Genomic DNA, 14,881 nt, shown 5'->3' on the forward strand with positions numbered 1-14,881 from the left:
CAGGTTCAAGAGATTCTCCTGCCTCAGCCTCCTGAACAGCTGGGATTACAGGCACGTGACACCACACCCAGCTAATTTTGTATTTTTAGTAGAGACGGGGTTTTATCATGTTGGCCAGGCTGGTCTTGAACTCTCATCCTCAGGTGATCCGCCTGTCTCGGCCTCCCAAAATGCTGGGATTACAGGCGTGAGCCACTCTCTTTTTTGAGAGTCTTGGTCTGTCACACAGGCTGGAGTGCAGTGACGCGATCTCGGCTCACTGCAACCTGTGCCTCCTGGGTTCAAGTGATTCTCATGCCTCAGCCTCCCCAGTATCTGAGACTACAGGCACATGTCACCACTCCCGGCTAATTTTTGTATTTTTAGTAGAGAGAGGGTTTCACCATATTAGCCAGGTCGGTCTCAAACTCCTGACCTCAAGCAATCCACCAGCCTTGGCCTCCCAAAGTGCTGGGATTACAGGCATGAGCCACAATGCCTGGCCCAAATGTTTCTTAGGGCATACTTTGGTTCATTTTAATTGGATATGAAGTTTGGTTAAAATGCATCATCTCCTTTATCGTGGAGAAAAATACAGTAGAATTGTATCTTTATTTAGTCAGTCAGTTCCAAGATAGATACAAGAGCCATATGTTGGTTAAAATGTTTTTATTTCTTGCTCTTTGTAGCTAAGTAGGCTATCTTCTGGATGGTGGCTACTTAAAGTGGTTTGGAAAGTTACCCAGTTTTTAATCACATCTACTTCTTTCCTCCCTTTTTCCTTCCTCCTTAGCACAAGATAACAGATATTTTTTTTTCTAATATGTGGCAGGGTTATCTTTCTGTACTTTGGAGAACAAGCATAACTGGAAACAGAGTGACCATACAAATGCGCTTCCTGTAAAAATGCAAGCCGGACAGGAGAGCTTCAGTCTGCTCATTGCAGTGATTCCTGGTTTGATGACTGAAAGGTTATTTCTTAAATTTAATTGGTTGCAGCTTTTAAAACTACAGGTTTGCTTATTGTTTTTCCTTTTTTAGTATGAAATATGGGCCCCTTGTAATTAAATCCAGATTTAAGGCCACCTGTATTTATTAAATAATTCCAGGCGGGTATGGTGGCTCACGCCTGTAATCCAGCACTCTGGGAGGCCGAGGTGGGTGGATCACCTAAGGTCAAGAGTTCGATACCAGCCTGACCAACATGGTGAAACCCCATCTCTACTAAAAATCCAAAAAAATTAGCCGGGCGTGCTGGCACATGCCTGTAGTCCCAACTAATCAGGAGGCTGAGGCAGGAGAATCGCTTGAACCAGGGAGGTGGAGGTTGCAGTGAGCTGAGATTGCACCACTTCACTCCAGCCTAGGCAAAAAAGCAAAACCCTGTCTCAAAAAAAAAAAAAAGCTCCCGTCTCTATTACTCTCCAGATCTAGTCAGTAGCACTCTGCTTCCCCTTCAAGCTTCTTCTTTCTCTGTGTCCCTACTAGACAATATAGTCGACTGATACCCTCCTACAATTTCTTTAACCATCCCTGCCCCACCCACTCGCTTTTGATCCTTGGAAGTGCTGTTTGGCCCCAATATTGCCAGCAGGCTACTTCTCCTCTGTTTAATATTCTCTTATTTTCTTGAAAGGCTTTTGCCTCAGCTGTTCCCATAGCTAGTTTCTTTTCTTCCTTCAGTTCTAATCTCCAAAGTCACCTCCTCACATAGACCTTCCCTGATGTTTTAATTAAATTTGGTCTCCCTAATATTGCCCATCAAAAAGCAACTAGTTTATTTCCTCCCTGGCATTAACATAATATGTCATTCTTCTGTTAAATATATTCAATTTCTTTCTTTTTTTTTTTTTATTCTTGAGATGCAGTCTTGCTCTGTCGCCCAGGCTGGAGTGCAGTGGCAGATCTCAGTTCACTGTAACTTCCGCCTCCCCGGTTCAAGCAATTCTCCCAAGTAGCTGGGACTACAGGCACCTGCCACCATGCCCGGCTAATTTTTTTATTTTTAGTAGAGATGGGGTTTCACCATATTGGTCAGGCTGGTCTTGAACTCCTGACCTTGTGATCTTCTGCCCACCTTGGCCTCCCAAAGTGCTGGGACCTCGCGATCTGCCTGCCTCTGCCTCCCAAAGTGTTGAGATTACAGGCGTGAGCCACCGCGCCGGGCCTGTTTTTTTTTTTTTTTTTTGAGACGGAGTTTGGCTCTGTCACCCAGACTAGACTGGAGTGCAGTGGCGCAATCTTGGCTCACTGCAACCTCTGCCTCCGGGGTTCAAGCGATTTTCCTGCCTCAGCCTCCTGAGTAGCTGAGATTACGGGCGCACACCATCATGCCCGGCTAATTTTTGTATTTTTGGTAGAGATGGGGGTTTCGCCTTGTTGGTCAGGCTGGTCTTGAACTCCTGACCTCGTGATCCACCCGCCTCGGTCTCCCAAAGTGCTGGGATTACAGGCGTGAGCCGTGGCGCTCCGCACAATTTCTTTCTTTAATAGAAAAAGTAAATTTAAAAGTTTTGTAATATTCCTCCAACAAGTAGGATGCGCAGATGAAATATAGAATACCTAGTTAAATTTGAATTTCCGATAAACAGCGAACTTTTAAAATATGAGATTTGGGACATACTATACTAAAAAGTATTCGTTATCTGAAATTCAAACTTAATCATCCCATATGTGTATTTAAAATTTTTTTGACAGCTTCCCAGAATAAATTAGCGTCCTGTATTTTCATTTCTTAAATCCGACACCCTTACCCACAGGCTTGACTCTTGTCTTTTCCTAAGGTTGTATCCTCCCGGCCTAGCCCAGAGCTCATTTACAAGGTGCTCGGTAATTGCTGTATATGAATGAACTATCTGCATGCTGTTTTGTACGTTTTTTACTCATCTGAAATTTACATGTATTTATCAGAAATTCCCACATCCACTGAAATCACTTATTCAAGACAATTTTGGAAAATATATTGTATTGCCAAAACTTCTTTGTTTTCCGTCTCTGCAAAATTGGCGTAGGAGTATCTACCCTCATCACATTGTTTTGGCAATTAAAAGAGTTAGTGAAAAAGTAAAAGTAAAGTTTTGCACTGTGCCCGGCCCACTAGGAAGCTCAATACAGTTCTTTATTAAATAAAGCCTGTGCACCATTTTAGCGCCAAGCAAAAAAAGCGCGTTTGTAAGGAACGGGTGGGGGAAGGGAAAACGGTTAGAAAGGTCCGCCGACCCAACACCAAGGGTCCGGGAAAATGGGAGGAGCGAAGAGTGAACGACAGAGGAGGCAGCCAATGGGGAGACTGGGAACTATTTCCCCCCTCCCTTTGCGTTTCAAATTCTAAGCTCCGTTTCCATCCGGGTCCTTCAGCCTCGTTCCCGGGCAGTATAAAGTTTGCTGTCTCCTTTGTTCGTCCTCGTTGCGCAGTAGTGCTAGCGGCTTCGCGTTTCGGTGCTCGGACCCGGCAGCCGCTTTTGGTGCTAAGCTGCTAGGAAGCCCCTCTCGGCGACCTCGTTGGAGCTTGAACCCATTGTCACCCCTCCGGTACGTGTTTCCTTTCCTCAGTCTGTTTTTCTTGACACTCTCGTCGTGTTAGAATTGGGGATTATATCTCTCTGGAGATGGGGGTGGCGGGCGCCATTTTAAGAACCCAAAGGTGCCGACCTATTTAAATAAAGCTGAGGGGGTCGAGGGAAAACAAATGAGGGGGTCTGTTTGGTTGTATGCCTCTCGAGAAAGTTTGGCAGTCGCCTGCGGGAGTGGGTAGCGGAGGTCGGGGCTTTGTAGGCTGGAGCCGGGCGAGGAGCGACTGCACCACCGCGATACCTGCATTGGGATGGCGCTGGCGCTAATGATGGGCATGTGGACTTCCATGCGGGCTGCGGGCTCCGTATTCATTGGCGGTCCTGGAGAAAAACCCCTCTGAATGTGCACAGCCAGTGTTGGTGGTAAAAGTTAGTCCCATTACCGGTGTCGGTGGTTCTGGGTTGAATCCAAGTGTCGCCATTTTGTCTTTTACACGCGGTTTTTAATTACGAGTTTTAATTAGGTTCCGCTGCAGTCACGGAGTGTCGAGTGTTAGTGTGTGCGTCCGCGTTCCGTTACTTAATAGGAAATAGTGTTGACAATTTGTTTTTATCTTTTTGGCTGGAGAGTAGCATTTTCGGTAGGGCGGGGACCGGTGAAGAAGAGGTGGCATAACTTGGCTCAAACTTCACATTTCTCCCTAGATTTAGTAGGGAATTCTAATGAGGAAAAGAGGAGTCGTTTGGAAGAGGGCTTGGTGTTAAAGTCGTGTGTCTGGCCTGTGACCTTGGGAGTCTTTTAAAACCCCATCCTTAGGAAGGGTGTGATGAATAATTGAATCTTTCAAAGGCAACAGAAATAAAGGACTAGAACTAAAAGTTGCTTTCTCAAATGTTAAGCAGCTGTTGCGAAGAATAGCTAAGGCTGATCAAGGGTAGTGGTAGAAGTGATTTTGGCCCTTTTAACCAGTTTTATGTAAATTACACTGTTACTAAACTCCTTAATTCAAATTGCTTCCTACTGTGGCTGAGGCTTAGCTTGTTAGCGTTTTCTTTAGTCATTAAGAAATAATGGTTTTAGTGGAAAATAATGAAAAACGTGCCACAGTAAAAGTGTCGAATAAACTTGAGGAACTTTTTGCAGTGAGGTAATATTATTCCTTCTCAACAGACTCACCGGCAAAAAAAAAAAAAAAAAAAAAAAAAAATGGTTGAAGCAGATCGCCCAGGAAAGCTCTTCATTGGTGGGCTTAATACGGAAACAAATGAGAAAGCTCTTGAAGCAGTATTTGGCAAATATGGACGAATAGTGGAAGGTGAGTTGTCTGGAAGTACAGGCTGGGCTATTATAATTAAAACATAAGCTATGATGAATTTGATTGCATTGATCATCTGACGTGATAATGTATTTTGTCCTCTAAGAAGTTCTGAGCTTTCTCTTTACACATTTACTTTGGTTATTTCATTTGAACTAGGGTAACACTTAATTTTCTGAAAACTACTTTTTAGTACTCTTGATGAAAGACCGTGAAACCAACAAATCAAGAGGATTTGCTTTTGTCACTTTTGAAAGCCCAGCAGACGCTAAGGATGCAGCCAGAGACATGAATGGAAAGGTGAGATTGTCTACACAGTGGATGATAACCTGTTACTAGTGCATAAAATAACATGTAGTTGCCCCAGTCTGGACTAGGACAGCTTTTGAGTTTTCATTGTTTTTCAGTATGTACCTGTCTGGGACCAACTGATCCTGCCCTTTTGTGATTCTTTTCCAAAGAATATTCTGTAATTCCAGAACCAAATCTAGTAGTGAGTTATATCTTACGCTGTTAACAACATGCTCTCAGTTCAAAATAATTATGTCATTACACGATGCATTTTTTTTTGAGACAGTATTTCTCTGTTGCCCAGGCTAGAGTGCAAGGGTGTGAACTCCATTCACTGCAACCTCCACCTCCTGGGTTCTAAGCGATTCTCCTGCCTCAGCTTCCCTGTAGCTGGGATTACAGGCATCCGACACCACATTTGGCTAATTTTGTATTTTTAGTAGAGATGGGGGTTTCGCCATGTTGGCCAGGATGGTCTCAAACACCTGACCTCAAGTGATCCACCTGCCTCAGCCTCCCAAAGTGCTGGGATTACAGTCATGAGCCACTGCGCCCTGCCATCATGATACATTTTATCTTGAGATCCCTAAGCCATATTCTGATAACTTGGCTTTTAGTTTTGATAACAAGCTGTCATCTGCTTGGCCTTGTTTTAAATTTTACCAAACAGCAACTCCTGACCTCAGGTGATCCACCCACCTCGGCCTCCCAAAGTGCTGGGATTACAGGCGTGAGCCACCGTGCCTGGCCCATCAGTATCATTTTTAAGTATTAAGAATTTTAGGTGGAAAAGCCCCATTTATATAAACTGACTGTATTTGCAGTGTTTTTTCTTTGACTAATTAATGAGCAACACTTATCCATAACTGCATTTTGAAGGACCTGTTAGTGTCTTAGTGCATAGATGTGCAAATTATTTTTAAATCTTGATTTAATTTAACCATATCTTTTTTTTGTAGTCATTAGATGGAAAAGCCATCAAAGTGGAACAAGCCACCAAACCATCATTTGAAAGTGGTAGACGTGGGCCACCTCCACCTCCAAGAAGTAGAGGCCCTCCAAGAGGTCTTAGAGGTGGAAGAGGAGGAAGTGGAGGAACCAGGGGACCTCCCTCACGGGGAGGACACATGGGTAATGACTTGTGTGGATCTCGGGTTTAGTGTGTAAGTCAGGGACTGCAAACTCATACCAAGTGGATGTTTTGGTTAAGTCCTTGAGGAAAGGCACCAACTTTTAAAATTGACAACACTTGTTCGTCTACCAAAGTGATTGCCACTTGAAAGCATAGGAAGCATGTTATAGTGTTAAATTGTGTACGGTGTCCTTGTCCAAGTAGTTCACTTTGTAGGAAAGACATTTAAAAATTTTTGATAGGCCTAGGTGTTGGACATGGAAGCAATTTTTATTTTTTAAAGTTAGCTGGGTGTGATTGCCCATGCCTGTAAACCCATCTGCTTGGGAGGCCGAGGCAGAAGAATCGCTTGAACCTGGGAGGCAGAGGTTGCAGTGAGCCAAGATCCCGCCACTGTACTCCAGCATGGGTGACACAGCAAGACTCCTTCTCAAAAAAAAAAAAAAAAAAAAAAGTTTAAGACTACCTTCAGTTCTTACTTCCCCAGTCTATATGACTGCACTACATGCTCTATCAAGTATAAGTGAAACTAGACCACCCAACTAAATAATGGCCATATATTTTTTTTTTTTGAGACAGTTTCACTATTGTTACCCAGGCTGGAGTACAGTGGCGGGATCTTGGCTCAGTGCAACCTCTGCCTCCCAGGTTCAAGTGATTCTCCTGCCTCCGCCTCCCGAGTAGCTGGGATTACAGGCATGTGCCACCAGGGCTGGCTGATTTTTGCATTTTTAGTAGAGACGGGGTTTCACCATGTTAGGCTGGTCTTCAACTCCTGACCTCAGGTGATCCACCAGCCTTGTCCTCCCAAAGTGTTGGGATTACAGGTGTGAGCCATCGCGCCTGGCCCAATGATGGTTATATTCTTATTGAAGCAAAGAAAACTTATAGTGGCCGGGTGCAGTGGCTCACACCTATAATCCCAGCACTTTGGGAGGCCAAGGTCGACGGATCACTTGAGGTCAGGAGTTTGAGACCAGGCTGGCCAGCATGGTGAAACCCCCTCTCTAAAAAAAAAATACAAAAAATTAGCTGGGAATGTTGGCATGTGCCTGCAATCCCAGCTATTTGAGAGGCTGAGGGAGGAGAATTGCTTGAACTCAAGCAGAAGTTGCAGTGAGCTGAGATTGTGCCACTGCACTCCAGCCTGGGTGACAGTGAGCTCAAAAGAAGAAAAAAAAAAAAAACAAAAGAAAACCAAAAAACTTCTATAGCTTCCTTGATTCTTGTGAGTAGTAACATTTTTCTTTTCTATTCTAATGTAGATGACGGTGGATATTCCATGAATTTTAACATGAGTTCTTCCAGAGGACCACTCCCAGTAAAAAGAGGACCACCACCAAGAAGTGGGGGTCCTCCTCCTAAGAGATCTGCACCTTCAGGACCAGTTCGCAGCAGCAGTGGAATGGGAGGAAGAGGTAAATGTAAATGTTCCATGTATGACAATCTATGATACTACTATAACAAAAAATTGAGAGGCGAGTGATGCCTAAAACCTTAATCATAGAGGCCGAGCAGGGTGGCTCATGCCTGTAATCCCAGCACTTTGGGAGGCTGAGGTAGGTGGGTCACCACGTCAGAAATTCGAGACCAGCCTGGCCAACGTGGTGAAACCCTATCTGTACTAAAAATACAAAAATTAGATGCGCATGGTGGTGGACACCTGTGGGTCCCAGCTTTTCTGGAGGCTGAGGCAGGAAAATTGCCTGAAACTGGAAGGCAGAGGTTGCTTTGGGCTGAGGTCAAGCCACTGTACTCCAGCCGGGGAGAAAGAGCGAAACTCCGTCTCAAAAAAAAAAAAAAAGAAATAATCATTGGGTTCTAGGTGATCTAGATACATGGAATTAGTGAGCACTGAAAAAAATCTAAAATGTGAATGGAAAATTCTAGAAAATAAAATTATATCTAGCCTCCATAATGTCATCTTTGAAGTCAGTCTCATTACTTTTCATAGCCTGAATGTAAGTTCACGTTTTAACATTTTTCTCTGTGTTTACAATTTTTTTTTCATTAAGCTCCTGTATCACGTGGAAGAGATAGTTACGGAGGTCCACCTCGAAGAGAACCGCTGCCTTCTCGTAGAGATGTTTATTTGTCCCCAAGAGATGATGGGTATTCTACTAAAGACAGGTAACAAGTGCAGCTTGTTTATTAATAATTAAAAGAAAACTTATCAAAAGCACAAACCAAAACCTGTGTTTTTGTAGCTATTCCAGCAGAGATTACCCAAGTTCTCGTGATACCAGAGATTATGCACCACCACCACGAGATTATACTTACCGTGATTATGGTCATTCCAGTTCACGTGATGACTATCCATCAAGAGGCTATAGGTAAGTGACTGCTTCTGTGGCTTGCGTGTAAGAAAAATCACTATGAAAGTTGATGCTCTGGCACTTAACCATTCTCTTTAATTTAGCGATAGAGATGGATATGGTCGTGATCGTGACTATTCAGATCATCCAAGTGGAGGTTCCTACAGAGATTCATATGAGAGTTATGGTAAGATACTGGTTAAGGGTCTTGAGTATCACCAGCTTGAGTTTTTAGGTTCGTGAGCCAGTTTATTAGGCTGCGTGGTGCTTGCTTTTAAAGGGATGTTTGCTTGCTTTTAAAGGGGATAACTTTATCAGCTGGGCTTTTCCTAGTTTTTGTGAGGGGCTTTTTTTGTTTTTCTAAGTTTCTTTTGAGGCTGTTTGCTTGCTTTGGAGGGGATTTTGCTTGCTTAAATTGGCAGCCTTATGTGTTTTCCCCCAACAGTGAAAATACAATTAAAAAATATTTATTAACAAGATCAAATATTTACCATTGCAATATGAAGGCAAGTTCTACAGTTCAAAATTGCAACTTATCACTGGAAAGTGGCTGAGTGTCTACTATAAAATAACAAGCTCTCTGGAATATCCTCTTGAAATACACACCGTCTTCAGTCTTTTCAAACAAACATTAAAATGAATCCATTTCCATATCTCAGCAGATGAGCAAATCCCTGTTATGGCCAGCAATGGCAGAGTTTAAAACCTCCCACCCAGTTGAGAAAGTAAACTTTTAATACAAGAATTCTGTAAATTCAGATTTAAAATGTTGTATATATACAATTTATAGTGTTGCCATATTACCTGACCATTGACCCTGCAGGTAACTCACGTAGTGCTCCACCTACACGAGGGCCCCCGCCATCTTATGGTGGAAGCAGTCGCTATGATGATTACAGCAGCTCACGTGACGGATATGGTGGAAGTCGAGACAGTTACTCAAGCAGCCGAAGTGATCTCTACTCAAGTGGTCGTGATCGGGTTGGCAGACAAGAAAGAGGGCTTCCCCCTTCTATGGAAAGGGGGTACCCTCCTCCACGTGATTCCTACAGCAGTTCAAGCCGCGGAGCACCAAGAGGTGGTGGCCGTGGAGGAAGCCGATCTGATAGAGGGGGAGGCAGAAGCAGATACTAGAAACAAACAAAACTTTGGACCAAAATCCCAGTTCAAAGAAACAAACAAAAAGTGGAAACTATTCTGTCATAACTACCCAAGGACTGCTAAAAAGAAAAATTGTGTTACCTTTTTTAAATTCCCTGTTAAGTTCCCCTCCATAATTTTTATGTTCTTGTGAGGAAAAAAGTAAAACATGTTTAATATTATTTGACTTTATGACATTGCTTTTCAACAAGCAAATGTTAAATGTGTTAAGACTTGTTGTACTAGTGTTGTAACTTTCCAAGTTAAAGTGTCCCTAAAGGCCACTTCCTATATGATTTTTCCCAGTAAGTGAGGCAAGCAATTCTTAAGATCTTCCACAGAACATCTAGCCATCTAAAATGGAGAGATGAATCATTCTGCCTATACAAACAAACTAGCTGTTAGAGGGTGGTTGGGGTATGCTACTCATAAGATTTCAGGGTGTCTTCCAACTAAAACCTCCATGATCTCAGTATGAAAAACCTGAAATCAGATGCCTATGTAAGGAAATAATCACCCAGTAAACCCAAAAATGCAAATGGATAATGCTGGCCATTTTGCCTTTGACATTTCCTTGGGAATCTGCAAGAACCTCCCCTTTCCCCTCCCCCAATAAGACCATTTAAGTGTGTGTTAAACAACTACAGAATACTAAATAAAAAGTTTGGCCAAAACCAACCATGAAGCTGCAAAGGTGCTTGCTCTTACTGTTTCAAATTTTTGCAACTCTGTAGTGTCTCACTTTTAAAGGAACAGCTTGATTGCAAAGGAGAAAATAGATAAGCAATGAAGTTATCTCCAACTTCCTAAAGGCTTATGACTTCTAAAAAGTGAATCTATCAGCATTCCACATCAGATTTAAAGCATCAAATGCCTGTGAAACAGCAAAGATGGTAAGCAAAGCAAACTAGTTTTTCCGTCTAAGTCGAAATTGAACACTTACCTTCCTCATAGTACAGTGAAACATACTGTACCTCATGGCAATGGAAATGCCTTCTAGATTTAAAAAAAACTTGGAAAAAACAAATATTCAATAGCATATTAGAAGTCCTCCAAATTCAACACTTGGATTTTTTTTTTTTTTTTTAAAGCATGTGTGACACTTAAAGGCTTTAATAATAGAGCTGTTGTTTACCAATAGCGATCTGGGGCTTGGGGGAGGGTATTTTTTCAAAGTCTATTTTTGATGAAGACCTTTAAACATGCTTCATATGTTTTTACATTTTTTTTTTTCAAATTAGTCTTTTAGTCAATATAGGAAATGGCTTAAGTTTGGGGTCCCGTTTTTTACCCCTGTAAGCCATTGCAAACTTAACGTTTAGTTGGATGCCTGACTTGTTTTTAGTTCTATGAAACTACACTGTATGGAGAAAATCTATTGCAAGTGGTCTTTAAAAAGCAAAACCTGAGGCAGCATGACCCAGGTCCAGCCATGAAGTTGAAAAAGATGCTCTTGAATATAGTAAACTTGAAGACCTCCAACTAAAAATCCTTATACTGCACTTATTCCTTCAAATAAGTTTTGTTCGTTCAACTTATGGATTTAACGTGGCAGTGCACCATTGGAACAGAATGACAATCCATAAGCCATGCAACTTAACCATTTAAGCCATTCCAGTCCATCCCAAGCCAGTGAATCTTCCACCACTTAAGAGAAGTAGTAGAACATGAAATATGTTAAGCTGCAAGTCTGAACTTGCCTTTTCTTTCTGGAAAAGAGGGCAGTAATAGGCAAGTTTTGAAGAATTTCCTTAAGAGAGATAACTAGTTTTCATTTATTTAACTTTTGCAGGTTGAGGATTATGCTCATTATGGTCGTGGAGTGCTGATTTATTCACAGTAGATAAAGCTGGCAGTGAGAGAAATCAAAGGGTAAGGTAAGTTTTGAAAGCAGTGGCCTTTGAAAGTTTAAATGCTGTGTAACTACCACTTAGTTTAGCTGTGACATTGGAAAGTTGTTACACTTGTGGTTCTCACTTTGTAAAAGACTACCACTTGGAATTGAAGATGTAATTAAGTGCTTTAATGTGTAATACCTGGCACATTGATTGTGAAAGTACGTTTCCATGAGTGTGGCTCATTCATGTGATTATTCTTATTTTTGAACCTGTAAAGCTTGCTAATAGCTCTTCATATGCAAGCATTCTTAACAGGAAGTATATACTTAGGCTCACATCTGTAATCCCAGCACTTTGGGAGGCTGAGGTGGGCGGATCACCCGAGGTCAGGAGTTCAAGACCAGCCTGGCCAACATGGTGAAACCCTGTCTCTACTAAAAATACAAAAATTAGCCAGGTGTGGTGGCACGTGCTTGTAGTCCCAGCTCCTTGGGAGACTGAGGCACCAGAATCTCTTGAACCCAGGAGGTGGAGGTTGCAGTGAGCCGAGATCATGCCATTGCACTCCAGCCTGGGCAACTGAGCAAGACTCCGTGTCAAGAAGAGGAAAAAAAAAAAAAGTTTGCTCAGTGTGTTTTGTAAAAGGATATACTCCATTGTTACTAGTGCCTGCTCATTTGCACAGCCGCAATACAAATTGACCAAATGTGGAGTTGATGATGCAGCTGTGGCTGCAGGTTTCCTGTTGGATTAATATAATTTTATTGACATAATGATGACCTAGTATGTAATTTTAATAGTACCAAGCTGATGCCTATGGTAATTGTAATGGGGTATTTATGGTTGCTTTCTTTTCGATGGTGTCTCACTCTGTTGATATACCTGCCTTGGCCTCCCAAAGTGCTGGGATTACAGGTGTGAGCCACTGTGCCTGGCCTATGGTTGCTTTTTAGAGCTTGTGTGGGTTTGTATTTGTTTCTTTGTTTTTTGAGACAGAGTTTTGCTCTTGTTGCCCAGGCTGGAGTGCAATGGCATGATCTCAGCTCACTGCAACCTCCTCCTCCTCCTGGGTTCAAGGGATTCTCTTGCTTCAGTCTCCCAAGTAGATGGGATTAGAGGTGCCCTCCACCATGCCTGGCTAGTTTTTTGTAATTTTAGTAGAGACGGGGTTTCACCATGTTGTCCAGGCCGGTCTCAAACTCCTAACCTCAGGTGATCCATCTGCCTTGGCCTCTTAGTGTGCTTGAGAGTGTAGGTATGAGCCACGGCATCCAGCTGTTTTTTTGGGATGTCGTCTCCCTCTGTCACCCAAGCTGGAATGCAGTGATTTGATCTCAACTCACTGCACTACAGGTGTGTGCCACCATACCTGGCTAATTTTGTATTTTTTTGTAGAGATGGGGTTCACCATGTTGGCCAGGCTGGTCTCGAACTCCTGACGTTGAGTGATCCACCTGTCTTGGCCTCCCAAAGTGCTGGGATTATAGGCATGAGCCACTGCACCCAGCCAGACTTGGTTTTAAAGCATATACTTCTATTTTAAGCTAAAGCAACAAGGAAGTATATATTTAAAAAATAGTTGGGGAGGGAAGTACTTCGCAGTAATACAAATACCACGTAACAAGATCCCATGTTTTTCATTTTACAGAGTTGTTGAAGGAGAAGGCGGCTGATTGTCGATAAATCACTACAGTTGCACAAGCAGTACTGTCAGAATTGGTTTGGGGCAGGCAATAGATTTTTGCCTTTGGGGGTTCCTGTGGATCTGAGGAAGGCATAAGTGTTGATTAACACTCATAACTAGGGAGTGAGTGGTAGTTACTTAAAACAAGTAACTGACCAAATGGAGAAGGGGAAGTAATTAAGGAAGTTGGTAAGTGGAGGTAGTCAGGAAGTTCTTGTGGTTCTTTACATAGATTGTACAGCTTTGGCTTTCATTTTGTTTAGCTAAAGTCATGGGGACAACAATTTAGAACTTAAGTTGAATTATAAAAATGATGGATAGAAGTGGTAGCTCTATCTAGTGAAGTGTCTGTCAGTAAGTGAAACATTGTTTGGTGGTAGCTTATCCAGAAACAGTTTAGTTGTAGAATTAAGAGTAACATCTGGAAAGTAACAACCATGCTGAGATAGCAAGCACACTGGAAACAATTAGGCCACTTGGCTTTCGTTTGTTAAGTTGTTTTATAAGCCTGCTTTATCTCCCAGTCTTGGAAACAAGTTTTAGTTTATTGCTTTGGAGACTAGAGCCAATAGCATAATGTTCTGAAAGGAAACAGACTTGAGTTGTTGGAGTAGAGGAACTAACTCAACTTACAAGATTTTTTTTGTTGTGATTATCGCACTGTCCTGTTTTAACATTTGCAACTAGGGAGAGTAAATACAACATTTTAAACTCTGATTTGAAAGATGACTACTAATCAACAGACCACAAGGGTAATCACCAAATTTATGTGGTTGTTGCACTTCCATAGTTGTCTTAGCCCAGTCTTCCATACTCTTATGATTACTTGGGTTAAAGCTTCTGTGAGGACCTTTTGGCTCTTGAGATATCCTAAATATTTAAGATATTTAGATATCCTAAAGATAGTATAGGATATAGAGATTGTACCAAATATAAATGAATATTAACGTCAGAGCAAGGAGGATGTTAAAATGACCAGATACCTGTTTGATAAATAGTTTACTGACCTAGCAGATGTGTGGAAAAAGAATCAGATCTTGATTCTTTTGGGTTTATACTGGTTGTAAAACAGAATGATACAGAAAATGTTTTTCTTGTTTAACTGGTAGTTGAACATAGAACTTGGGTATTTAGATCTCTTTTCACTTTTTGGAATGTTTTGTATTGAAACTTAATAAAACTTTAACATGGCATCTTTTTTGTGGCAAGGGGCTCTTTTTTACTTTTAGAAATTAGGGGTTTATGTTTTTAAGTGTTTCTCATGTCCCCCTTCCCCCAAACACCAGCTCTGTTGCATTGATTGCACTTAATCAGTTGCATGGGAATGTCCTGAGCCATTGAGGCTGTTCATGTGACTAGGCCTCCTTTTTTGATAGTGAGCTTGAGCGGTAATGTCGATGACTTCATTCAATCCTCACTCTAAAAATTAAATGGAAGAACAATCACACACCTAAGAAGCAGAGGCTAAATACCAGGAATCAATTATAGTGCTTTTACTTAATTCCCGCTTCAAAAACAGGTCAGCAACAACTCAGTTGTGGCTGTGGATTCCAGATAACTTTGGGCCAAGCAATGTATATGATAATATGCTTCTGAATTTAGTTTTCAGTTCCTCTGCTTTACCTAGTGTCCTATGTATATCTGACTCTAATTGATCATTTGCATCTAAAACTG

General features: G+C 41.9%; 1 protein-coding gene and 1 non-coding gene across 4 annotated transcripts; both read left to right on the top strand.

Moving 5' to 3' along the window:
• Positions 1–3,359: 3,359 nt before the first annotated feature.
• On the top strand, positions 3,360–14,400 carry RBMX (RNA binding motif protein X-linked). 3 transcript variants are annotated; one of them, XR_010336693.1, is made up of 10 exons: positions 3,360–3,510; positions 4,663–4,807; positions 5,001–5,107; positions 6,058–6,229; positions 7,496–7,648; positions 8,246–8,360; positions 8,438–8,563; positions 8,650–8,732; positions 11,478–11,557; positions 13,172–14,400. XR_010336693.1 is itself a non-coding variant. In XM_021669383.2 (9 exons), the coding sequence occupies exons 2-9, from the start codon at positions 4,699–4,701 to the stop codon at positions 9,677–9,679; spliced, it is 1,176 nt and encodes a 391-aa protein (XP_021525058.2). In that variant the 5' UTR covers positions 3,360–3,510; positions 4,663–4,698; the 3' UTR covers positions 9,680–9,872. The 3 variants fall into 3 exon arrangements, 2 of the variants coding, with proteins under 2 accessions (XP_021525058.2, XP_064216959.1); XM_021669383.2 differs by lacking the exons at positions 11,478–11,557; positions 13,172–14,400 and adding an exon at positions 9,369–9,872; XM_064360889.1 differs by lacking the exons at positions 3,360–3,510; positions 11,478–11,557; positions 13,172–14,400 and adding an exon at positions 9,369–9,872 and having other exon boundaries at positions 4,567–4,807.
• On the top strand, positions 4,855–4,926 carry LOC135269370 (small nucleolar RNA SNORD61). The gene has a single exon (XR_010337661.1). It is a non-coding gene; the product is annotated as a small nucleolar RNA SNORD61 (small nucleolar RNA).
• Positions 14,401–14,881: the final 481 nt, after the last annotated feature.

Source organism: Aotus nancymaae, unplaced genomic scaffold (genome assembly GCF_030222135.1).
Source record: "Aotus nancymaae isolate 86718 unplaced genomic scaffold, 86718_ANA_hifiasm-v0.15.2.pri h1tg000004l, whole genome shotgun sequence".
Lineage (NCBI taxonomy): Eukaryota > Metazoa > Chordata > Mammalia > Primates > Aotidae > Aotus > Aotus nancymaae.